General features: G+C 42.2%; 1 protein-coding gene across 2 annotated transcripts in view; it reads left to right on the forward strand.

Annotated features, from left to right (window-relative positions):
* Nucleotides 1-458: 458 nt before the first annotated feature.
* The window catches only part of LOC126175876 (ribonuclease 3), a 251,452-nt gene continuing 226,843 nt past the window's right edge, over nt 459-25,067 (forward strand). Inside the window, exons 1-6 of one of the 2 annotated variants that reach the window (XM_049922913.1) lie at nt 459-1,954; nt 8,444-8,587; nt 11,552-11,706; nt 21,126-21,166; nt 22,729-22,735; nt 24,082-24,173. In XM_049922913.1, coding sequence (XP_049778870.1) covers nt 705-1,954; nt 8,444-8,587; nt 11,552-11,706; nt 21,126-21,166; nt 22,729-22,735; nt 24,082-24,173 — 1,689 coding nt within the window. In that variant the 5' untranslated portion in view covers nt 459-704. Of the gene's footprint in view, nt 1,955-8,443; nt 8,588-11,551; nt 11,707-21,125; nt 21,167-22,728; nt 22,736-24,081; nt 24,174-25,067 lie in introns of those variants that run through there. The other variant, XM_049922911.1, reaches the window with a different exon arrangement.

Consider the following 25,067-nt stretch of genomic DNA (forward strand, 5'->3'; position numbering starts at 1 on the left):
CGCTTTTGTTTGATGGTTTTCCAGTTCCGCAATCGAGTAGCGCTCCCATGTAAACGGAACTTCGGCTCTCAGGTTTCGTCTTCTTCTTACAAATTTTCGTCTAATCTGGACGAAGTGGCTTTTCTTACAGCGAAGGATAAGGATATTAAACTGAAGCTGTTTACACCTCGGCTAACTGAAGAAAATAGCGAATGTGCGACTAAATCATAAACTGTAACAGCTGTTTTCCAGGCGCCTTACTTAGCTGGGCTTGCATATCTGCTTCAGGCCTTAACATCTAAAAACACAACATCAGAAAAAGGTTTCAAAAATTCGGGTTTCATATTTCGGAAGATGTGTGGCATGTGAACGCAGTGAGTCTTTGGTGGTCCGTGCCAATCTAGAAAGTTATAAAATCTATGAATATTTCGATAGTCGATTGTGTCGACAGAGCTGTCGCACTCGCATGTTTGGGTAGTGTGGCTGATCGAATGATGGTATGTAGTGTGTTTGTTGATATTTTAGTTATTGGCGTGGGTGGCGAGCGTTCGAACACAAAATGGTGCAGAAAACAATGTGTTGACTGCCGCATAACAAATGTCAGTGAAATTGATACGTAGGCTCCTTTTAAAACGACACGGAAGACGGCATTCCTGAAACACAAGTGTTTATAGAGGATGATGAAGATTTCATAATAATATTGTACATAGCCAGTGGAGTTTACCATGGCTCATTCTGGAAGTTCAGATCATTCGACAAGTTTTCCAGCGCCAATTTGGGCGCCATCAATTCCACCTCCACCGTATGTTCCATCGGAATGGACAACATCAGAAGCCGCAGTGTTCCAGCCTGCTGTAAACACGCTATTTTCCTTTCCACCTTGCAGCAACGCTCCACCTCCACCAGTACCGCCATGTCCTCCACATCAGCAGGTGACGATACCCTTCAATAATCCTGTAAACCAAGTTCCACCTCCTGGCGCTGCTTACCGTACTTACAGTCAAGCACATGGACAGCAAGATGCAGATTGTAATCGCTTCATTAGTTGTCAGAACCAGAAGATAGAAGGAAACTCTCAGTCTGTGTATGTGCCACCGTATCCACCACCTGTACCACCAGGAACTTCAAGTATTGCAGTGTCATATCCTGCAAATTTTTCTCAGGTTAGTAATGTACAGAGTAATTCTCAGTGGTCAAATGATGTTCCAGTTCCAGTAAATCCCTGGTACAATAAGGATCTTCCTCAGAATTCTGTTGTAAACTGTTATGGTATTAATGACTCTGGTTCCCACCAAAATTTGCCTTTTGGGCCAGATGCGACGAAGGCGTGGGGGTTACTTCCCAAATCGTTGGGCAAAAGCCCACATATTAACAGTGAAGCAGAGAAAAGTAATCGTAGGGAACGCCGTCATTCTCCAGGGAGATCAGATCGTAGTAAGCCAGAGAGGAGAAACAATCGTGATGAAAACAGTGAAAGGCGACGAACTCGTGAAAGAAGTGTATCCAGTCACCATAGTCCGCGCAGAAAGCGATCCTATAGTCCCGATCGTTCAAATAAAAGGCGTAGTCGAGAAAGGTCCCACAGTCGTAAATATGATAAGCGAACTAGTGAACCTGACTATAGATCTGGATCATCATCTAGTGACTGGCTCTCGAAGCGCAGTGATAGAAGTAGGCACCACCCTCACAGAGAAAGCAGCCGACATTCGAAGTCACCAGACAAACGCTTATCAAATAGGTCGCAAAGGCGATATTCAAAAAGTCCTGGGAGAAAACGAAGTGTGGATAGGAGGCCTAGCGATAACCCAGTCATTAATTCTAGTGAGAAAGAACTCAGTGTGTCAGTTTTGTGCAGCAGTACTGAAGAGTCAGCCAGAAGATCATGTTCCCCGAAGTCGGACAACAAGCAGGAGAAATCGAAAGAAAAAATCAAGAAAGTATATTCGGAAAGAGATGCTCTTTTACGGAAGTGGAGGTGAGTAACATGCAAACAAATTTTCTTATAATACTGATTACATAGGCCTACAGAGAAACGTCATTCTGATAACAGTTCTTAAGTACAAGAATTCTTAAACCCAAGAATAATTTCGTGTAGGTAGTGAGGAAGACTAGTTCATGCTTTTTTTTAATGTAATTTCATTTGCACACCTGTTCTTATAAATTGTCACAGAAATCTTTAACATCTATTTTATAAGAAACAGACATAGTTTCTTATAACTTTAAATAGTCTTAATGAAACATGTAAGAAAAAAGCAACAACACAGCCCGTTGGGGTTGGTGAGAAGTAAGATAAAAAAACATATATGTAGCTTATTGGCTTCCACGATACTTGTGCATGTGAAATGTCTGAAAATTGGTAAATAAATGTCAGCTGAAGATCCTGAGAAGAAAACCAACGGGCAGTATGTTAACAAGAGGCGACAAATGGCTCAACAGTTTTGTAAAAACATTGTTTGTTTACTTAAATGACTGCTAGAAGGGAGTAATCAAGTTTATATGTTAAACTTTGTGTCTTTTTTTGCAATCTGAACAACCTACCTGAAGATTTTATTTCCTTGCATGGCACATAATGTTACAATTAAGAATTATAGAAGGCAGTATGGAATAATTTTACTGTATAAGCATAATCCTTAACTAACTTGTGCAAGTATTTACTTTTCTCAGAAACATGTTTGAGCAGTTCAGTTTACAGTTTGTATCTTGAATTTGTTTACAGCATTAACATGGATCAAAAGGGGTGTGTTGTACTAGGCAGGTCTCTGTTGACATTTTTGTGCAGATTCCTCAGTTTTCTTATCCTTTTGTAACATACAGTTTTCAGTTGAGTTTCCCGAGTAATTCTCTCCAGCCCTCTTAATTTATTGCTTTTATTGATTTTAGTATGTTGGTTTATGTTGTTACATATTTCATTTTTTCAACACAATATTAAGTGCTATTAGTAAGACTAGAGATTGGAGAGGAAGGCATAATTGTAACTGAAATGAAAATGAAAATGAATTGAAAGTGTGCGGGACATGTATGGCTTTCTACACAAGTGGAAGGTAGATGGGTCAAGAATGTTCTTTGCTGGATTCAAATATATAATGAAACACTAAGATGGAGCGTGGATAGATTACATAACAAAACATGCAGGAGCAGCATATATGCCAATGAAGGCAGTAATGTATTGAAACTTTGAAAGGAGATCATCCATTAGTGGTTGGCTATGACTTAAGTGCTATTAGCAGAGTTCTTGACATCACACAAATATGCCCTATAGTTGTAATTATTTAGATAATCCTGATTGGAACACTTAAATACTACAAATGGGAAAAGAAACCTTTGTTTTAAGAAAGGTAGAAAATATTCAAAGGAACAGTTGCACCTTTTCATATTTTTAATTTTCTAACATGCTACTAGGCATATAACATTTCATGGCTGTTAATGGAAGTCATTTCATTTGTTTTATTAATAGTTGTTTGCCTTCAGAGCCACAGTCCATTAACAGTCTGTCAGTTAGTAAAAATACTTTTTTTATTGCAGAATGAGTTTCATTTAAAACATTGTTGGTGAAATGTTACAGAATAAATATGTTTCTGGGAAATAACTATCCTGGAATTGCCTAAAATTGATTTTTTTTTCTGTCCAAACTATTTTGATGTGCTTCAAGAAACCAAAAGTGAATACCAAGGTACTGTCCATCATATAGGCTATGATCTCACCAAGAACCCAGAAAGTTATGTGTCAGTTCTGGGACTTCTGTTTTGTACTTTTCTTCTTTATTTGCTTTTCTGCTTTCTGCTGATATTACATTGATTTCTGTGTGGTGCAGTGATGAATATAGCTCTGCAAGTGAGGGACAGTTACCCATACATAGCCAGTAACATTATATGGCATGTCTTGAAGGCCTATAAGGTCATATGAAGGGCTAGGTAACTGGGATCCATCTTTATATAGGACATTGTCCCTTAACTGTGGGCATCTGTTGAAACAGGCAACAAGAGCAGTTGAGACTCTAGAATTGCCATTTTTGATACTATAAAACTTGATAAATTCTCATTGGTTATTAACAAAAATAACCAGCAAAAACATCACTTGTTAAGAAACAGGAAATAAATTTTACAGATGCTTTCTCAGTTTATGCCATCAATAACACTACTTGCTTACAAAAATACACATCTGATAATTAATTTATTGCAGTATTTGAATGCCTTATATATTTTTTAAAGTTGACACACTTAATTAAGTTTAATAATGTGTGTTTTCACACTTTTTTTCCTCTCAGCTAGTGCATAAAGTGGTATCTTTCCTTCTGGTTGATGAGTTTGGGTCCATAGACGAAGTACAGGAGGATACGACTGTGGTACAGTAGATTGTGTTTTTCAGAATCTACTGCAATGCTAAATGTGGTATCAGTAAACCATGATGGGTCTTCTTTGACCATGGTCAATTGGTGGACTACTGTTGTGATAAAGGTGTGCTCCAGGAGGATAAGATGTCTTTGAGGAAACTGGGGAAGGATGCTTAACAGTCATGTTTATCTTATGCTGAAAACTGGCATTGAACTCGCTCACCAACATTGTAGAATCTTCTCTTTCTGGAGCTGAATAATAACTGTGAGAAGAAGGGACACAGGATGGATTGGGAAAAATGTTTTCATAATTTTCCCACATTTGTCATGAATGAAAGGCAGTGCTGAAATCTCCTCCATTGTAAGCACAAGACTGTTGAATGCAAGCATGCAAACTTGTAGGCATTGTGTCGTACATGTGCCAGATGTCAGTTTGTGGGGTCGACCGAAGCGTCCGATCCTACCCATCAGGTTTGACCCGTGACGTAAGGCTATCGTGGTGTGTGACATCACGATGGCGCGGAATTTAGTTTGTGAGAGAGGCGTGTTTGTAGGAGTCATTTTGATGCGATCGGTGGTGCTCTCTGGTGGTGTGTTAGGTGATGTTTTCAGTTTCGTTTGCTAGTGTGGCGTCGTGTGTGAATTTTGGTAAGTTGCTTTTTTTATGTCTTTGGTAGATATGGATATGACTGACAGGGTTAACGGTTTTCGGTTGTCGGCTATGATGGGGGCAGCAGCTATGATGGGGGACAGTGCATTGTCTCTAATAAAACTTCTTCAACTATTCGGATTTTTGGATGAAGTCGTGAAGTGCTCAGTATGTCGTGAAGAAATGAGGCTTACTTAAAGTTCCGGCGTCTCGGACCAGGGACGGCTGTATGTGGAGATGTCGTAAGGATAACAGGTCAAGGGAAGTGTTCGATCCCAATGTGTGGCTGTGAATGTTGGTATTGGTATCGGGAGATGTTTTTGAGCTATATAGGTCAAGGGAAGTGTTAGGTCCTAATTTATGGGATCGGGAGCTGCTGTTGAGCTATATAGGTCAAGGAAAGTGTCCGATTCCAGATGATATTTTGTTTAGTGGTATTTGGGAAGTTTTTTTTTTTCGTGGTTTTGTATGGAGGTGGGTGTCTAAATTTGTTTATATTTAGTTTGTCCCCACCCAAAAACCCCCTATTTCCTGCACTTGCCCCCTTAGTGTCATTAGGCTTTTTGTGGAATGTGTGTGTGTGTGTGTGTTTTTTGATGTATTTTCATCCTCATAATGTGTACGTAACGACTTAATATGCGCCATATTGGAATTGTGGTTTATGGTCGTTTCCGCCATATTTGTGACGTCATGGTCCAAAGCAGACGGGCGGGATCGGACGCTTCCGTGTTTCCAGTTTGTGGGATGGAGTTCCATGCCTGTTGCACTCCCTCAGTCAATACAGGGACAGTTAATGCTGTTTGTAGATGACGTTGGAGCTGTTATCTGATGATGTCCCAAATGTGCTTGATTGGAGACTGAGTTGATGACCGAGCAGGCAAAGGCAACATACTGACACACTGTAGAATGTGTTGGATAATAACAGCAGTACAAGGGTGAGTGTTATCTTCTTGGAAAACATCCTCTGGAATGCTGTTCATGTATGGTGGCACAACAGATCAAATCGCTAGATTGACGTATAAATTTGCAGTCATGGTGCATGGGATAACCATGTCTGTGCTCCTTACTGTCGTACAAACCTGCACTCTTGACCGTAACCCCAGGTGTAGGTCCAGTGTGTCTAGCATGCAGACTGGTTGGTTGCAGGTCCTCATTTCGCCTCCTTTTAACCAACAAACAGCCATCACTGGCACCGAGCCAGATCCCATTTTCATCAGAAAACATAACAGACCTCAATGTTGTCCTCCAAGGAGCTCTCGCTTAACACCACTGAAGTTGCAGAGGGTGGTAAAGTGCATGCCAGAGGGAGTGTGGCTCAAAGCTGTTCTTGAAGTAATCAGTTTGTAAAAGTTCATTGTGTCACTGTGGTGCCAACTGGTGCTGAAATTGCTTCTGTAGATGAAATGCAATCTACCGGAGCCATTTCTCAAACACAGTGGTCTTGCCCGTTGGTAGTATTACATGATTATCTGGAGATTGGTTTTCTTGCGACTGTACAGTCTCGTGACCACCACTGCCAGCAATTATGTACAGTGACCACATTTTCACAAAGACTTTCTGCAGTATCTTAGAAGGAACATCCAGCTTCTCGTAGTCCTATTACAAAACCTTGTTCAAACTCAGTGAGGTGTTGTTAATGACGTCTTTGTCACCCTAAAGGCATTCTTGACTGTCATCAACTCGCGATGTCCAATCTCAATGATAATTGATGCTCACAACCATTACAGCATCTATTTAAACCAAATCTAATTTGCATCCTCATAGTGGCACTACTAGTGCCACTCTTATGCAACTGGTGCGAAATTTGAATAAATGTAATCTTTCGAATATAGAAACACGCCTACCAACTTTCATTCATGTCACATAACTCCTTGTTGGCGTTGCATTTTTTCTGTCAGTATATGATCATTGACTGAATTGTAATTTGAAAAAGCTATCATAATCTGATCATTAAGAGGTGTATTATTTTATGTTAAAGTAAGACAAGTATTCCAGTTAGAAACTGTGTGTATGTCTTCTGGGAGCATAACTCACTGCACACAAATAGCCAGACTATAATCGTTTAGTCCGCAGCTCGTGGTCTCATGGTTGAGTTCCTGCTTCCAGAGTATGGGATCCCGGGTTCGATTCCCAGTGGGGTCAGGGATTTTCACCTGCCCCGAGATGACTGGGTGTCGTGTTCTCTTCTTCTTCATCATCATCATCATCATCATCATCATCATCATCATCATTCATCCGCATTATGGTTGGAGGAAGGCAACGGCAAACCACCTTCATTATGACCTTGCCTAGTATGGCCGTGTGGGTCTCCCGCATCGTTCCCCTACGCTCTGTCAAGTATTTGATATAAGAGCATTTAGTGACTTGAAACAAACTTTACACATAATTTCAAGCATTCATGGAACTTTTCCTAACTGACGCTCACCACAAAATGATGAAATGCAAAAAGTTTATAGTATACTACATTTTCACTGTCCATGCAATAAAACTTTCGCATCAGGCGAAACATTTCAGTATATTTTTTCCTTACTTGTAACTCTCTTCACAACACATTTTGCAGACAACATCCACATAGCTCACTGAATTTATTAGCAAAATTATATCATTAAATGACACATAGTTCAGGAGATGTGACATCATTAACACTGAAATGTATGAAAAACCAGCTTTTTGTTAAAATGGAGTGGAAATTACCCAGACTATACTGATCCAGTGTTTGATAATGAAAGCACATAGCAATATCCAACAAACTTGAAACATAATTTCAGACTTTTTCTAAACTTTTTCTCATTTACATCCTTAGCATCAAATATGTACCACACATTTACTCATCTGTAAAGTAATCAGACATCTGATGCTGTTTTATACATGGGAGTCTGATTCTCTAAAGAATCGATGGTGGGTAGGTTTACTAGTCCTTCCATTGTCATTTGACAGTCATAGGAGCTGAACCAATACATGCAGGACATAATGATATTGTGGCATACAATGTTATATGTTTGCAAATGGAGGTAACACAGGACAATGGCAATACTTATTTTTTTCTACATTAGTTCTTTGCTGTGTAGAGTGTGGTGACAAGGTGATTTGAGCATAGATGAAGATGTATATTTGGTTTGAAGATGATTGATTGTGTATTGGTGAAGCCAACAAATGTGACTACATGAGAGTAACAAAAGTTGTTATGGCATGTACTTCATGCATATTGGATTTCAGTGGCTTGCTTTTGTTTGCCATTTTGATGACAATATGGATTAAAGCAGATTGGTAATCATTGATAGGTTCAATATTTCATACCACTCTGTAACATTTTGTGTGTATCAGTGCTTTCCAGGTAAGTAGCTTCAAAATATTTGAATCATACGTATCCTGTAATAAATTTGTGTAAGTATTTAAGAGCTCATTGTAGTGCTTACAAAGCTAAATTATTGTGGCCATGAAGCATAGATTACTGTTAACATTCTTGTAACTTATAATTCTTTTAGGCAGAATTATTGTTCCAACATTGCAGAAATGCAAATGAAGCTGGAAGAGTTATCTAAGTTGAAACCTGAACAAATACTGGAACATGAGAAAAAAGTGTGGACACGCTCAGCACCAGCTGATCTTTATTATGCAAGAGATGAAAAGTAAGTGTTGTACCATAGTATGGTGTTCTGTAAACTTTAGTCATTTGTGCTTGGCTTCGGATTTTTATACTGGCTTCTCATGTTAGAGGCGTATAATATTGTGTATTGAGTCATATACTCAGATAATGATCTCTAGCCAAAAAAGTTATATTCTAATAAGGAAAAAAATGCAGAATGATAGTCTGCCCAAAATGATCTTCAAATACCTGCCAAATTTTAAAAAAAATAATGAAAATAACATAAAATAACAGAAAACCTTGTAATCACAGCCTCTTTGTAGAGCAGTCGATGGTGTGATTATCTTGTGCAATCTCAGACAGTTAATGTATGCAACTGAGTCAGCACTCTTTTTGGCTGGTTTAATATTGCCTTCTGTCTATGCTGCATCAAACTCATCAAGTCTCCATAGTTGCTACTCTTACTGTTCTCAGTAACTTGGGTAAAAAATGTAGATTTTTCTCTGCCAAACACTCTCTCCTCCTCCATCGCCTTTTCCTAGTAGCTAGCTCACTACTGGTAAGTGTCTTAAGACATGTCCCACTCATATATCTCTCTAGCAGTAGACCTTTCTCCTTCTCTTATCATCACAGTACTTATTTGTTTCTCACTGTCCACTTAGTTTCAACGTATTTTTGTAACACCACATTGAAATGTTTTTAAGTCATCCTTATTTTTGTCTAAGAACCAGCTATGGTTATACAAAATAGATTCTTATTCAAAACAATGTGTTTCTCATACTCCTTCAAACATTCAATGTTTTATCCAATTTTTTGGAAAGTGATTCTGCAGTTGTTATCTCCGTGTGATTTAGTCTGATATTTTCTTCATGAAGTTGATGAAATAATGTGTTACATACTTCAAACATGACAACTTTTTTAGTAATCAGATCAAATTACTTGGCTATAAATGTTGAAGGATACTGCCTTATTCACTGTCCTGCAGAACAGCTGTAAAATTGGACCTCTCTGGGATCTTCTTTGTGCAAGGTGTGATCAAAAAGTAAAGGGGATTTTTGTTTTGTAATTTTTCAAGTTTTGTACATCCAATTAAAAAAAAAAAAATCTTCTTGGCACACATGTTCCTGAAGTATGTTTGCATTTTCAGCTGTTTTGAATATTTAGTTTATTTTTGACAGTGAATTTCTACTTTTGAAAACAATAAATAAAAAAAAAATTACATTAAATTTTGCTTGGCAAATGGAATAAAGTGCAGCAGCACTGCATTTTTGCCAAATCTACTATGAATAAACTAAGAATTCACAAGTGGTACAAACATTTCAAAGACGGTCGAGAAGATGACGACCACCCTGGAAACCCTAGCGAGTCAGTTAGTGATGACAATGTGGAAGAAGTAAGGAAGTGGTTAGGTAAAATTGCCGAATTACCATCTGAGTGGTTGCTGGTGATGTCAGCATATCCTTTATCTCATGCCAAGGGAGTTTTCGGATGTTTTGGGTGTGAATTGTGTAGAAGCAAAGTTTTTCCTGAAATTATCAAATTTCAGCAAAACACAGTTTTGCATCGATATTGCTCAGGAACTGCTGAATGAAGTCAACAGTGATCCATAACTTCTAAAGAATGGTATAACAGGTGACAAAATGTGGGTATGATGTCAAAACCAAAGCCCAGTTGTCCCAATGGAAACTGCCTGAAGGGCCAAGCCCAAAAATATTTGACAAGTTCCATCACATGTTAAGGTCATTCTCACTGTTTTCTTTAATTACAATGGTATAGTGCGTCATGGATTCCTACCTGATGGTTGTGTGGTTAATATGGACCAATACACAGAAGTTATGTGGGGTTGTATGAAGCAATCCGAAGAAAATGTTCGAATTGTAGCAAACTCATGGAAATTGTTTCTGGATAATGCTCCCACTCACACCTCAGTGCGTGTTTGTGATTTTTTTTGGCAAAACACAAAACTGTTTTGTTGCTTCACCCAGTGTATTCACTGGACATGGTCCCCTGCAACTTCTTTCTATTCCTGAGGCTGAAGAGAACTGTGAAAGGCTGTCATTTGGCCATCATTGATGAGATAAAAGCAGAATCACTGCAGGAGGTAAACACCATAACAGAAAATCAGTTCTAGAAGAGTTTCCAAGATTGGAAAAACTGCTGGCACAAGTGTAATATATTTGAGGAATATTACTTAGAAAGGAACAAAGTTGATGTTCACGGATAAATAAAGATTCTTTAAGAAAAACAAAAATTCCTGTTACTTTTGGTCATACCTCATATGTCCTTATCTAGGTATTGTAAATAAGTGTTCCACACTCCCAAATAATTCATACAATTGTTGTATGATGATCATACATCCGATTTCAGGTGAAACTGTATGTCCACTTATAATTGGGTGGTCGAACCAATTTTCAAGTTAGCTGGTGTAAGGACACGGTGTCTCTAATAGTACCAAGGCCAGTTCAGCACTGCAGTATTCAGATTAACCTTTGAGCTGATGGCAACTTTCATATTAAAATACAAATACTTATTGTTAACAAAGTCTGTCCACTGTGATCAGGCATTAAATTCTTTTTGCCTCATTTTTATGAAGCAGACGCCAGAATATAGTGTTACCTGATACTACCATCTCTAGTTCCTTAAATAATTTCATTATCACTTCTAAAATCAATTTGACATCCTTTTGTATGAACTCTGCCACTTTAGTATCAAATTGGCCAGATGTTAAGTTTGATTAATTCTTAGCAAGAGATAAGAGATCCGTCATTGGTTAATGTGTTCTGAATGGTGTTATTATATATCTCCTGCATGAAAGTGGTATTTTCTTGTTCATTTTTGTTTTTGCTTAGCTCTGACTTCTTGCTGTATACAAAAGTCCATCAATGTCTATACAACTCTTCATTGCTGTTTTTACACTTGTAATGGACCCTTTTTTTTAATGGTGCTGAATTCATTTATTCATGTAACTAAAATTTTTGGTTTCTTCTTTTTGCCTTTTTTTCCCTAGTAATGTAAAAGTTATGAGAGCCACTCCAAAACTGACAGCCTTGTGTGACAAATTTGAAGATGAGATTGTGAAGAGGGCACAAAAAGTGAGAGAGTCTCAGCCACCTTATGAACCACCACCGCGGAAAAAGAGGCTGCGCTTGGCCAAGCACAAGTGTAAGTTTTTTTTTGTGTTGATGTTGTAGTAATAAGAAAGATTTATGTACAGTATAGAAATAAATAGGACTAGAATATTAGTTACAAAGCATGACTTACAAATGGAGAAAACACACACACACACACACACACACACAGAGAGAGAGAGAGAGAGAGAGAGAGAGAGAGAGAGAGAGAGAGAGAGAGAGTGAGAGAGAGAGACACTGCTGTTGAGGTATTATGAGAACAAAGGAAAATAAGGATTTTAATCATGACCAGTAAACTGCTTATCATCACTAACTTAGAAACGCTATGTACTTGTAAACTGGGAAGAATCACTTCTGAATTAAAGCAGTCAGAAATACGTGCCAGTGGAACACAAAATAAGTTAAATGTAATGGCAGAGTCAATAAACACAGCAAGTAAATCAAACTGAGTGCCAAGTTCCAGTACCAAAACTGAGTACAGAGAGCAAATTCTTAAATACAGCAACTGGGTTGGCTTTACCCAGAATTTGTGAACTACTGTAAGCCCCCACCCATACATGCACACAAAGAGAGGGGGGGAGGAGGGGGGGGCGAGAGAGAGAGAGAGAGAGAGAGAGAGAGAGAGAGAGAGAGATACCCCAGGTGTATCACAGATGTGGAGATCCTGGTATTATCAATCACTTGCAGTGTTTTCTATACATCTTGTTGTCATGTCTCCGATGTTCGTTGGTGAAATATATTACAATAAGAGAGAATGTGACAATTTTATGCAAAAAATCACAGCATAAAAATTGTTTTAAAGAATTAAGAGGATTTTGCTTTTGGAACCCAAATTCATATAATATGTTCTTAATTGTTACATATTTTTTGTTTTAATGGTGTTGAACAGAAGTTGGTGAAGAAATGTGAGTTCTTGAAACCTGTAATTTTGTTTACGGTCTTGTTTTCCACTTCTGGCCATGGATGCATATTTCCATTTCCTCCTAGATGTCCATTTTCCAGTTCGTCTTTAAAGTATGCAGTACTTCAAGATTATTGTCTGTTGCAACATTGTGTCCTATTTCATTTATATGCTTCGCTATAACTACTGTCTTAGCTTCATCAAGTTTGAAACAGTCAATGTATTCTTCAAAACTGGTTGTAGAATTTCTGCCCATTTGAGGACTATATATTTCTTGCAATGATTGAAAGCTACTTTATAAATTCCTGATTTGACAATATGTAGATATCAAAACAATCTAAGCGCTTCAGTCTGGAACCGCGCGACCGCTATGGTCGCAGGTTCGAATCCTGCCTCGGGCATGGATGTGTGTGATGTCCTTAGGTTGGTTAGGTTTAAGTAGTTCTAAGTTCTAGGGGACAGGTGACCTCAGCTGTTAAGTCCCATAGTATTCAGAGCCATTTGAGGCAAAACAATCTAGGATTGTAAATATTTGTTTTATTCAGTAACTGGTATCAGTCATTAGGAACACAGATTGAGCTAAAATAGAATGTGCATGTTTATGAGTAAGAGCAGTATGATAAATTAACTAACGGCCATTTCTTCTTGAAGTTAATAAAGGACACACATAAAAATTTATAGCCTTGATTGACATCATCATATGATATAGAAACATGATAAAATTGTAATAAACACTTATTGCTGGGGATGGAAGCCCTTCATTAGCATACTGCACTTACAGCTGCAATACAAACAGCTGAGGTGGCTTTGCCACTAGGCAATGGTAACTGTAACGACTGTTTACACTGGTGTGCTACAATGCCAGTGATATGATATGTAACATTCTATATGAACTAAATCAGGATAAAGTTTAAATGTAATTAAAAAAGAACTAGAGCTTAAACATGGACATACAGTAAACTGTTAGTTAAAATTGTAAATGGCTGGCTCTGAAATAGGTGTCAGTGACATTTGTAGTATAAATGCCCATGAATAGCCACCTCCCACCCCCTCCACATGCTCTCTCTCTCTCTCTCTCTCTCTCTCTCTCTCTCTCTCTCTTTCTCTCTCTCTCTCACACACACACACACACACACACACACACACACACACCAGTCGAAAAATAAAAACGCACAAAGAACAATAGCAGACACTACCACTGCCAACATAAGATAGGACAGTTGCATCCTGCAATATCAAAATGAAGTACATCAGATGGAAAAGGACTTAATATAGTGTGAAACGTAAATGTATTTATACACAAAGGAATTACAGATATTGGCTGCAAGTGGGCAGTGATTTCAATCAATGAGGAAAGTTAAAAATTTGTTCCAGTTTGGGATTTGAACCCGGGTCTCTTGCTTATTAGGGAGGTGCTGTGACCACTAAGCCATCCAGACACAATCGAATTGCAACTGCACGGCCTACCCTAGCACTCTTCCCACCAGACCCAAATTCTCAACTTATCCACAGACTACTAATGTAGTGCCCTTTGCCTGTTATACTCATTACTCATGGCACTTCGCCAATTTCCATAAGAGTGCAAGCTTGGTGTGCATACACACTGAAGAGATCATTTGCTGTTTGAACATATCCAAAAGAACCCCCCCCAGGGGGTCCACAACTCTTTTGTGGATACGTGCGTAGCGAGCACGGGACCCCGAGCTAAAGTGGCCTTCCTTCCTTTCCGGGCTGCATACCTTCCCATTCCGCATCCTTCCCCATCCCTATCTTCGCCCCTCCTCCCCTCACCTCTGGCTCTTTCCTTCCCTTTCTCCCCATCTGGGAGTATGGTTTGTGCCTACGTCCGGAGACGGACGCTCGTAAATGTACTGCATTCTTTGCCTTCCTTGCTTTTATGTCTTCTTCCTTCCTTTGTCCTTCTCTGTCTTCTTCCTTCCTTTGTCCTTCTCTTTTCCTTACCTCTTCTCTTTCCCTTTTCTCCGCTGCGGCGTTTGAGACCTCTCTTCCTTCCTTTCCCTTTCTCTTTCTTCCTCCCTGTGCGTGTCTGAAGGCCGACCCACGCCCTTCGTGCGTAGCCGGTGACGGGGTAACGCGTAATTCCCCGCCCCGGGTAGACAGGTAGGACACGTACGTACCCCCTGGTAACGGCCAGGCCCAGGGAGGGGTGATTACCCGAGCTGATACCTTCCGAAAATGCCGATTGGTCCCTCCGTCCGTTTGTCGGGAGGTGTGACCTGAGGTGTGAACAATCACCTAAGGCGGGAGTGCCCTCAGAGAGGGCCCCCACAAGGGAGGAGCGCGCCATCGGAGACGCCGGTAATCATGGGGGATTCTTCCGCAATGGTTTCCTCACCTTCCACTAAGTCTGCTCACAAACGTAAGTATACTGAGTCTCAGCCACAGACGATTCTTCCATCGTTGCCACAGTTCCTTGTTGTTTCTCGGTCTGATGAAGGTCACGACTTCTCCACGGTCAACCCTTTCATTATTCAGAAAGGTGTCGACGCAATAGCAGGTCCTGTAAAGTCTTGTTCCAGATTACGGAATGGCACCCTGTTGTTAGAAACACACAGTGCCCTCCAGGCACAAAAATTGCTGCGTACTTCTCTGCTCCACACCTTCCCTGTCCGGGTGGAACCGCACCGTACCTTAAATTCCTCGCGTGGAGTCGTTTATACACGCTCCCTCGATGGATTGTCTGACGAAGAAATTCAGCACTATCTGTCTGACCAGGGCGTAACGGCAGTTCATAGAGTAATGAAACGGGTTGACACGAACATCATTCCAACCCGCACTGTCTTCTTGACATTTGACACAGTTCAACTCCCATCGAAAATCAAAGCAGGCTATGAGATAATTTCCGTTCGCCCTTACGTCCCAAACCCTACGCGTTGCTATCGATGTCAGCGGTTCAATCACACCAGCCAGTCCTGTTCCAATCCAGCCAAATGTGTTACGTGTGGCAAGGATGCCCATGAGGGTGCTTGTCCACCTCCATCCCCTCGCTGCATCAACTGTATGGGTGACCGCGCTGCTTCCTCTCGAGATTGCCCCGTTTTTAAGGACGAGAAGCTCATCCAGGAAATAAGGGTGAAGGAAAAGGTGTCGACCTTTGCTGCTCGAAAATTATTCGCCAGTCGCAAGCCCACCGTGCCTCAGACAGGAAAATACAGCACTGTCCTTGCTTCTCCTCGGCCAACAAAGGAGGCGGCCACGCAGACTTGCGACCTCACCTTTAGTACCACGGTCGTCAGATCGGCCAGCGCAAAGATCGCTCGTTCAACCTCACCACTTTCGCCTGCCCACTCTGTGGCTCACCCTTCGTCGGGTTCTGCTACATCTCGAGCCCAAAAGTCGGACGCCAAGTCTTCGAAAAAAGAGCATACTCGTGAAGAGTTTTTACGTACCGCACCTTCACAACCATCGGTTCCTTCTTCATCTAAACCACATTCTTCCAAGAAGGCTACAAAGAAACCCAGTTCCTCTCCTTCTCCGCCAAGGCGTGCCCCCTCTACAGCACCACCTGGCGGAAATCGCCCTCGCCCATCTTCTGTGTCGCCGAGGCGCACTGCTGGTGGCCGGTCAACCGGCCGATCGCTGGTGGCAGGGACTGCTCCTGACCAACCTATGGATCAGGATCTTCTGCCTTCGGCTGAATGCCATTCCATGCTGTCGGTTGCTAGCTCCGAGCAGTCTTTGAGTTGACAGCAACTTTGGTCACATTCCTCCATTTTCCTTTCACCCCATGTCCATTATCCACTGGAATATCCGCGGCATTCGAGCCAATCGGGATGAATTGTCGGTCCTCTTACGCTCCTACTCGCCGGTCATCTTCTGTCTTCAGGAAACAAAGCTGCGTCCCCATGACCGCTTTGTTCTCCCTCACTTTCAGTCCGTCCGATATAACCTCCCCTCTGTTGAAGGCACTCCAGCCCATGGAGGACTCATGATTCTTCTCCATGATACTCTCCATTATCACCCAATCCCCTTAAACAGTTCCTTCCAAGCTGTCGCCGTCCGTCTTTCCCTTTCTGGATACACGTTCTCTCTTTGTACTGTATACATTCCATTATCCACACCAATGGCACGAGCTGATCTCCTTCATCTTCTTGGTCAGCTTCCACCCCCCTATTTGTTGGTTGGGGACTTCAATGCCCACCACCCGCTTTGGGGATCTCCACATCCTTGTCCACGTGGCTCCATATTGCTAGACGTCTTCCACCAAGTGGATCTAGTTTGCCTCAACACTGGGGTCCCCACATTTTTGTCTGCCTCCACGACAACCTTATCTCATTTGGACCTTGTGGTCGGTACTGTTCCGCTAGCTCGGCGCTTCGAATGGTTCGCCCTTGATGATACACACTCGAGTGACCACTTTCCATGTGTCCTCAGACTGCAGCCTCAACTGCCATATATGCGCCCGCGACGCTGGAAGTTTGCCCAAGCCGATTGGACACTTTTTTCGTCTCTCGCGACATTCGATGACCGTCGCTTTCCCAGCGTCGACGATGAGGTCACACATATTACCGACGTTATCCTTACAGCTGCGGAACGTTCAATACCACGCACCTCCGAATTGCCCCGGCGCCCCCCAGTTCCTTGGTGGAACGAGGCATGCCGTGCTGCAATACGTGAGCGGCGACGTGCTCTTCGCATTTTCCGTCACCATCCTACTTTGGCCAACTGTATCCGCTATAAGCAGCTCCGTGCGCGATGCCGTCGCGTCATCCGCGATAGCAAGAAGGCAAGCTGGAAATTCTTTATTAGCTCATTTAACACCTTCACTCCCTCCTCGGAAGTTTGGAGTCGGCTTCGACGGTTCTCAGGCGCGCCTAGTTTCTCCCCGGTCGCTGGGCTCACTGTCGCGCATGATACCTTAGTGGACCCCGTCGCAATTTCTAACTCGTTGGGTCAGCACTTTGCTGAGATTTCGAGCTCTTCAAATTACCCGCCAGCGTTTCTCCCGAAGAAACGTGCAGCGGAAGTGCGACCTCTTGCTTTCTCCTCTCAAAATCACGAAAGCTACAATACTGTTTTCTCCATGTGGGAACTCCAACATGCCCTCTCATCTTCTCGCTCCTCCGCCCCGGGACCGGATGGTATCCATGTCCAAATGTTGCTGCATTTATCAACCCCTAGTCTGCGTTACCTCCTTCGCCTTTATAATCGAATTTGGACTGACAGTACCTTTCCCAAACGGTGGCGGGAAGCTATTGTCGTTCCCGTTCCGAAACCTGGAAAGGACAAACATCTCCCCTCTAGCTATCGCCCCATTTCTCTCACGAGTAGTGTCTGTAAGGTTTTGGAGCGTATGGTGAATTACCGTTTAGCTTGGTGGCTAGAATCCCGCAGTCTTTTAACACCAGCCCAATGCGGATTTCGGAAGCATCGTTCTGCCGTTGACCATCTTGTTGCTCTCTCCACTTATATCATGAACAATTTTCTCCGGAAACGCCAAACGGTAGCAATATTTTTTGATCTGGAGAAAGCATACGATACCTGTTGGAGGACAGGCATCCTCCGCACACTGTTCTCTTGGGGCTTTCGAGGCCGGCTGCCCCTTTTTCTTCGCGAATTTATGGCAGAGCGCACTTTTAGGGTGCGGGTGAACACTACTCTCTCCCGTACTTTCTCCCAAGAAAACGGGGTACCCCAGGGATCCGTGCTGAGTGTTGTACTGTTTGCCATCGCCATAAATCCAATTATGGAATGTCTCCCGCCTGATGTCTCGGGCTCCCTCTTTGTGGACGATTTTGCGATCTACTACAGCTCTCAACGGACCAGCCTTCTTGAACGACGTCTTCAAAGATGTCTCGATCGCCTCCACTCGTGGAGCATCGAAACTGGCTTCCGTTTCTCACCCAGTAAGACCGTTTGTGTCAATTTTTGGCGACGTAAGGAGTTTCTTCCGCCCTCCTTACATCTAGGTCCTGTCAACCTTCCGTTTTCAGACGTCGCTAAATTCTTGGGTCTTATGTTTGACAGAAAACTAAGCTGGTCCTCCCACGTTTCCTATCTTTCGGCTCGCTGTCTGCGATCGCTTAACACCCTCCGTGTCCTGAATGGTACCTCCTGGGGAGCGGACCGAGTGGTCCTTCTCCGCCTCTATCGCGCCTTAGTGCGCTCGAAATTGGATTATGGAAGCATAGTCTACTCCTCTGCTCGGCCGTCTATTCTTCGTCGTCTCGACTCTATCCACCACCGTGGATTACGTTTAGTGTCTGGAGCTTTTTACACTAGCCCTGTGGAAAGCCTTTATGCTGAGACTGCTGAACCTCCGCTGTCCAATCGGCGGGCAGTACTCCTGAGTCGTTATGCTAGCCATCTGTCTTCCATGCCTACTAATCCAGCCCATGACCTTTTTTTCGACGCCTCCTTTGATGTAGGGTATGCAGGCCGCTCCTCTTCCCTACTACCCCCGGGAGTCCGCTTCCGTCAACTGCTCCATTCTCTTTCCTTCCGCTTTCCTAAAACCTTCTGGACAACTTGGGGTACAGCACCGCCTTGGCTCCGTCCCCGGATCTGCCTGCTCCGTGACCTTTGTCAATTTCCCAAGGATGGTACCCCTACACTTGTTTATCGTCGGGCATTTGCTGCTCTATGTGCAGCAATGACGGAGGCCACATTTATTTACACCGACGGCTCGAAAACATCGTTAGGTGTAGGGAGTGCTTATATTGTTGGCGACACCCCAAATCAATTTCGGCTTCCCGACCAGTGTTCGGTTTATACTGCGGAGCTTTACGCTGTTCTCCAGGCTGTCCACTACATCCGCCGCCATCAGCGGATACAGTACGTAATCTGCTCCGATTCTCTCAGCTCTCTCCTCAGTCTCCAAGCTCTTTACCCTGTGCACCCTCTGGTCCACCGGATTCAGGACTGTCTGCGCTTGCTCCACCTGAGGGGCGTCTCGGTGGCGTTCCTCTGGCTCCCGGGACACGCTGGTATCTGTGGGAATGAGGCGGCTGATATAGCGGCCAAGGCCGCAGTCTCTCTTCCTCGGCCAGCAATTCGGTCGCTTCCCTTCACCGATCTACGGAGCGGTTTATGTCGCCAAGTTGCTCATTTATGGCATGCGCATTGGTCGGCACTTCCCTGTAATAAATTGCGGGAAGTGAAAGCCCTTCCTTGCGCTTGGACCTCTTCCTCCCGAACGCGTCGTCGGGAGGAGGTAATTTTAGCTAGACTCCGGATAGGGCACTGTCGTTTTAGCCATCGACATCTTTTAAGCGGCGATCCTCCCCCACTCTGTCCCCACTACTCTCAGCTGTGGACGGTAAGACACCTTTTAATTGAATGCCCCTATTTTAATCCGTTACGCTCCCGTCTACAGCTATCGCCTGATCTATCGTCGATTTTAGCAGATGACACGCGCTCCGCCGACCGCGTTCTCCAGTTTATTAGTGACAGTGAAATGGCGTCAGTCATTTGAACCCTTTTTTGGGGACAATCACCCCCTTTCTGTAGTGGATTTTTAAGCATTCTTCTATTTTTAGTTTCTCAAATTTTCTGACTTTGTTCCCATTGCTGCTGGTTTTAAAATTCGGTTTTTTACTGTCTTAAGTCACGGGCTGGGCGCTAATGACCTTAGCAGTTTTGCGCCCTAAAACCACAAAAAAAAAAAAAATATCCAAAAGAACAGACATTCAGACAGAATTCGTAGTGGGTGCTGGGTCAAAAAGAACGTCCGAAAGAACAGATGACGGTGAGGATGGGCCATGATCTCTTCAGTAGCGATGCCCACCAGGCTCAAACTCTTTACAGGAATCAGCAAAATGCCATGAGTAATGAGGATAATGGGCAAGAGGCACTACATTAGTAGTGTGTGGATAAGGTGAGAATTTTGAGCTGATGGGAAGTGTTCTAGGGTTTGCAGCCAAGGTCTGTAATTCCTTTGTGTCTTTAATTCGTAGTGGCTGCTGGATCAAAATGGTGTGTCTTCTTGGGACATGACCAAAAGAAGATGCACCACATATATGTAAATATCTTTCATGTCAGTGGGAGTGCTCTGTACAAAAATGTTAACACACATGTGTAGAACTACTTTAAAAATTAAGTAGTAAAAAAAAAACTACGAGTACTGATATCAGTTTAATACTGTTTATGGCTGTAATTCAGAGTATGAGAACTGTTCGTAGCAAATACAATTGGAGGAAGAACCATATTGTTACAGAGACTACTGAAGATGCTTTAAAATGAAACTAAATATCACTCTCTGAAAAACTTTTCCATATTTTTGAAACTGTCACAGTCAATTAACAGTCAAAATGGCTTTAAATTGAGGTACTTTTGACTTTAAGTCTGACATTAGTGACTCATAGTCTGAAAGCTGGAATTGGCACAATACATGATGACTGACACTACTTGCTGATGTGTTTTGATGTATTCTTGCTATTGCCCATTGCTCTAAGATATAAAAAATTGGTTCATATCTTAGTTGCTAATAAACATGATTTTACTTCCTTCATGTTATGGATCCTAAAAGTACAGCATCTTTTGACCTCATCTTTAAACTGTTCTCTTTATATGTGGCCTTTATGTCATTTCAGCTGAAATACGTGACTCAAGTTGCAGTTCTAGTGAAGAAAGTGTGGCGTGGGCTGGGCGGTTTTTTAGGTTAGATGGCCTCGGGCAAGTACAGAAAGGGCAACAGCCTCAACGGGTGCGGGGCAAAGTCAGAACATGCGGGGACCAAGCAGCAATCGGTATTGTAGTTGTAAACTGTCGAAGCTGCGTTGGTAAAGTACCGGAACTTCAAGCGCTGATAGAAAGCACTGAAGCTGAAATCGTTATAGGTACAGAAAGCTGGCTGAAGCCAGAGATAAATTCTGCCGAAATTTTTACAAAGGTACAGACGGTGTTTAGAAAGGATAGATTGCATGCAACCGGTGGTGGAGTGTTCGTCGCTGTTAGTAGTAGTTTATCCTGTAGTGAAGTAGAAGTGGATAGTTCCTGTGAATTATTATGGGTGGAGGTTACACTCAACAACCGAGCTAGGTTAATAATTGGCTCCTTTTACCGACCCCCCGACTCAGCAGCATTAGTGGCAGAACAACTGAGAGAAAATTTGGAATACATTTCACATAAATTTTCTCAGCATGTTATAGTCTTAGGTGGAGATTTCAATTTACCAGATATAGACTGGGACACTCAGATGTTTAGGACGGGTGGTAGGGACAGAGCATCGAGTGACATTATACTGAGTGCACTATCCGAAAATTACCTCGAGCAATTAAACAGAGAACCGACTCGTGGAGATAACATCTTGGACCTACTGGTAACAAACAGACCCGAACTTTTCGACTCTGTAAGTGCAGAAGAGGGAATCAGTGATCATAAGGCCGTTGCAGCATCCCTGAATTTGGAAGTTAATAGGAATATAAAAAAAGGGCGGAAGGTTTATCTGTTTAGCAAGAGTAATAGAAGGCAGATTTCAGACTACCTAACAGATCAAAACGAAAATTTCTGTTCCGACACTGACAATGTTGAGTGTTTATGGAAAAAGTTCAAGGCAATCGTAAAATGCGTTTTAGACAGGTACGTGCCGAGTAAAACTGTGAGGGACGGGAAAAACCCACCGTGGTACAACAACAAAGTTAGGAAACTACTGCGAAAGCAAAGAGAGCTTCACTGCAAGTTTAAACGCAGCCAAAACCTCTCAGACAAACAGAAGCTAAACGATGTCAAAGTTAGCGTAAGGAGGGCTATGCGTGAAGCGTTCGGTGAATTCGAAAGTAAAATTCTATGTACCGACTTGACAGAAAATCCTAGGAAGTTCTGGTCTTACGTTAAATCAGTAAGTGGCTCGAAACAGCATATCCAGACACTCCGGGATGATGATGGCATTGAAACAGAGGATGACAAGCGTAAAGCTGAAATACTAAACACCTTTTTCCAAAGCTGTTTCACAGAGGAAGACCGCACTGCAGTTCCTTCTCTAAATCCTCGCACAAACGAAAAAATGGCTGACATCGAAATAAATGTCCAAGGAATAGAAAAGCAACTGGAATCACTCAACAGAGGAAAGTCCACTGGACCTGACGGGATACCAATTCGATTCTACACAGAGTACGCGGAAGAACTTGCCCCTCTTCTAACAGCCGTGTACCGCAAGTCTCTAGAGGAACGGAAGGTTCCAAATGATTGGAAAAGAGCACAGGTAGTCCCAGTCTTCAAGAAGGGTCGTCGAGCAGATGCGCAAAACTATAGACCTATATCTCTGACGTCGATCTGTTGTAGAATTTTAGAACATGTTTTTTGCTCGAATATCATGTCGTTTTTGGAAACTCAGAATCTACTATGTAGGAATCAACATGGATTCCGGAAACAGCGATCGTGTGAGACCCAACTTGCTTTATTTGTTCATGAGACCCAGAAAATATTAGATACAGGCTCCCAGGTAGATGCTATTTTTCTTGACTTCCGGAAGGCGTTCGATACAGTTCCGCACTGTCGCCTGATAAACAAAGTAAGAGCCTACGGAATATCAGACCAGCTGTGTGGCTGGATTGAAGAGTTTTTAGCAAACAGAACGCAGCATGTTGTTATCAACGGAGAGACGTCTACAGACGTTAAAGTAACCTCTGGTGTGCCACAGGGGAGTGTTATGGGACCATTGCTTTTCACAATATATATAAATGACCTAGTAGATAGTGTCGGAAGTTCCATGCGGCTTTTCGCGGATGATGCTGTAGTATACAGAGAAGTTGCAGCATTAGAAAATTGTAGCGAAATGCAGGAAGATCTGCAGCGGATAGGCACTTGGTGCAGGGAGTGGCAACTGACCCTTAACATAGACAAATGTAATGTATTGCGAATACATAGAAAGAAGGATCCTTTATTGTATGATTATATGATAGCGGAACAAACACTGGTAGCAGTTACTTCTGTAAAATATCTGGGAGTATGCGTGCGGAACGATTTGAAGTGGAATGATCATATAAAATTAATTGTTGGTAAGGCGGGTACCAGGTTGAGATTCATTGGGAGAGTCCTTAGAAAATGTAGTCCATCAACAAAGGAGGTGGCTTACAAAACACTCGTTCGACCTATACTTGAGTATTGCTCATCAGTGTGGGATCCGTACCAGATCGGGTTGACGGAGGAGATAGAGAAGATTCAAAGAAGAGCGGCGCGTTTCGTCACAGGGTTATTTGGTAACCGTGATAGCGTTACGCAGATGTTTAACAAACTCAAGTGGCGGACTCTGCAAGAGAGGCGCTCTGCTTCGCGGTGTAGCTTGCTCGCCAGGTTTCGAGAGGGTGCGTTTCTGGATGAGGTATCGAATATATTGCTTCCCCCTACTTATACCTCCCGAGGAGATCACGAATGTAAAATTAGAGAGATTAGAGCGCGCACAGAGGCTTTCAGACAGTCGTTCTTCCCGCGAACCATACGCGACTGGAACAGGAAAGGGAGGTAATGACAGTGGCACGTAAAGTGCCCTCCGCCACACACCGTTGGGTGGCTTGCGGAGTATAAATGTAGATGTAGATGTAGATGTAGATGAAGAAGATTGCACAATGGAAGAACTAGAAAGAAAGAGGCTACATCCATATCGTTTGCACCCAGAAATGTGGTTCAATGATCCAGGAGAGGTGTGTGAGATGAGCATACAATCTCATACTTGAAAGTATAGTTGTATTTTTTTCCTCTCTTGATATTGTTAAGGTATTCTCGTGTTGTGAGAATTGAAAATGGAATATTATTGTTGTAATTAGGTGCACTCATGTGGAAAGAAGTCTCTCATGCTTAATGCATCATTTCTTAGTCATCTAGTTTAAGAAAAATGTGTTCACATTACTGCCTGCTTTCAGAAACTGTGCTTCAGTTGAGAATGTACTGTGTGTTTGTAAGTATTTCAGAAAAAAAAACAGTGTTTGCATAGTAGCATGTACATCATTGTGTCATGTGACAGAAAACAGGATTCACATTTGATAGGGCTCTAAAGAGTTGACTATTGAGATAAGTGAGGGAAGGAAGAGTCCTCAGAAATATTCAATAAGCCAACAAATCTGTTGTTAGACTCATGTTCAGAAAAAAATGGCGCAGTAAAAAAGTGTGTATGAAAATCCTTCCAAGGATAAATGGTGCAATTGAACTTGTGGTAAGAGTACTTAAGAGTACAAAAGAAGAAAGAAAGTGTAGGAACAAATGAAAAGTGGAATAGGTAATAAAGATTTCTATAAACATAACACAGATTCTTAAGCAAAGTGGTTTGGTATAGATTCAAAAGGAATCCGATTGATAAACTAATGAATATCATTTTTAATTACAAAATTACTTTTTATCTACAGAAACATGTCACATACAGGTGATCTGGTCCTGTTTTACTGTTACACTGGTCACATTTGTTTCCGAAGTAATGATAACCTATGCAAACAAGAGTAACATGTAACATTCATTAGAAGCATGTAACAAACTGAATGTACCAGACATTTTATGTAGTTTTATTGGCTGAGCATTTATTAAACCAACAGTATTTGCCTGAA

This window comes from Schistocerca cancellata, chromosome 3 (genome assembly GCF_023864275.1).
Source record: "Schistocerca cancellata isolate TAMUIC-IGC-003103 chromosome 3, iqSchCanc2.1, whole genome shotgun sequence".
Lineage (NCBI taxonomy): Eukaryota > Metazoa > Arthropoda > Insecta > Orthoptera > Acrididae > Schistocerca > Schistocerca cancellata.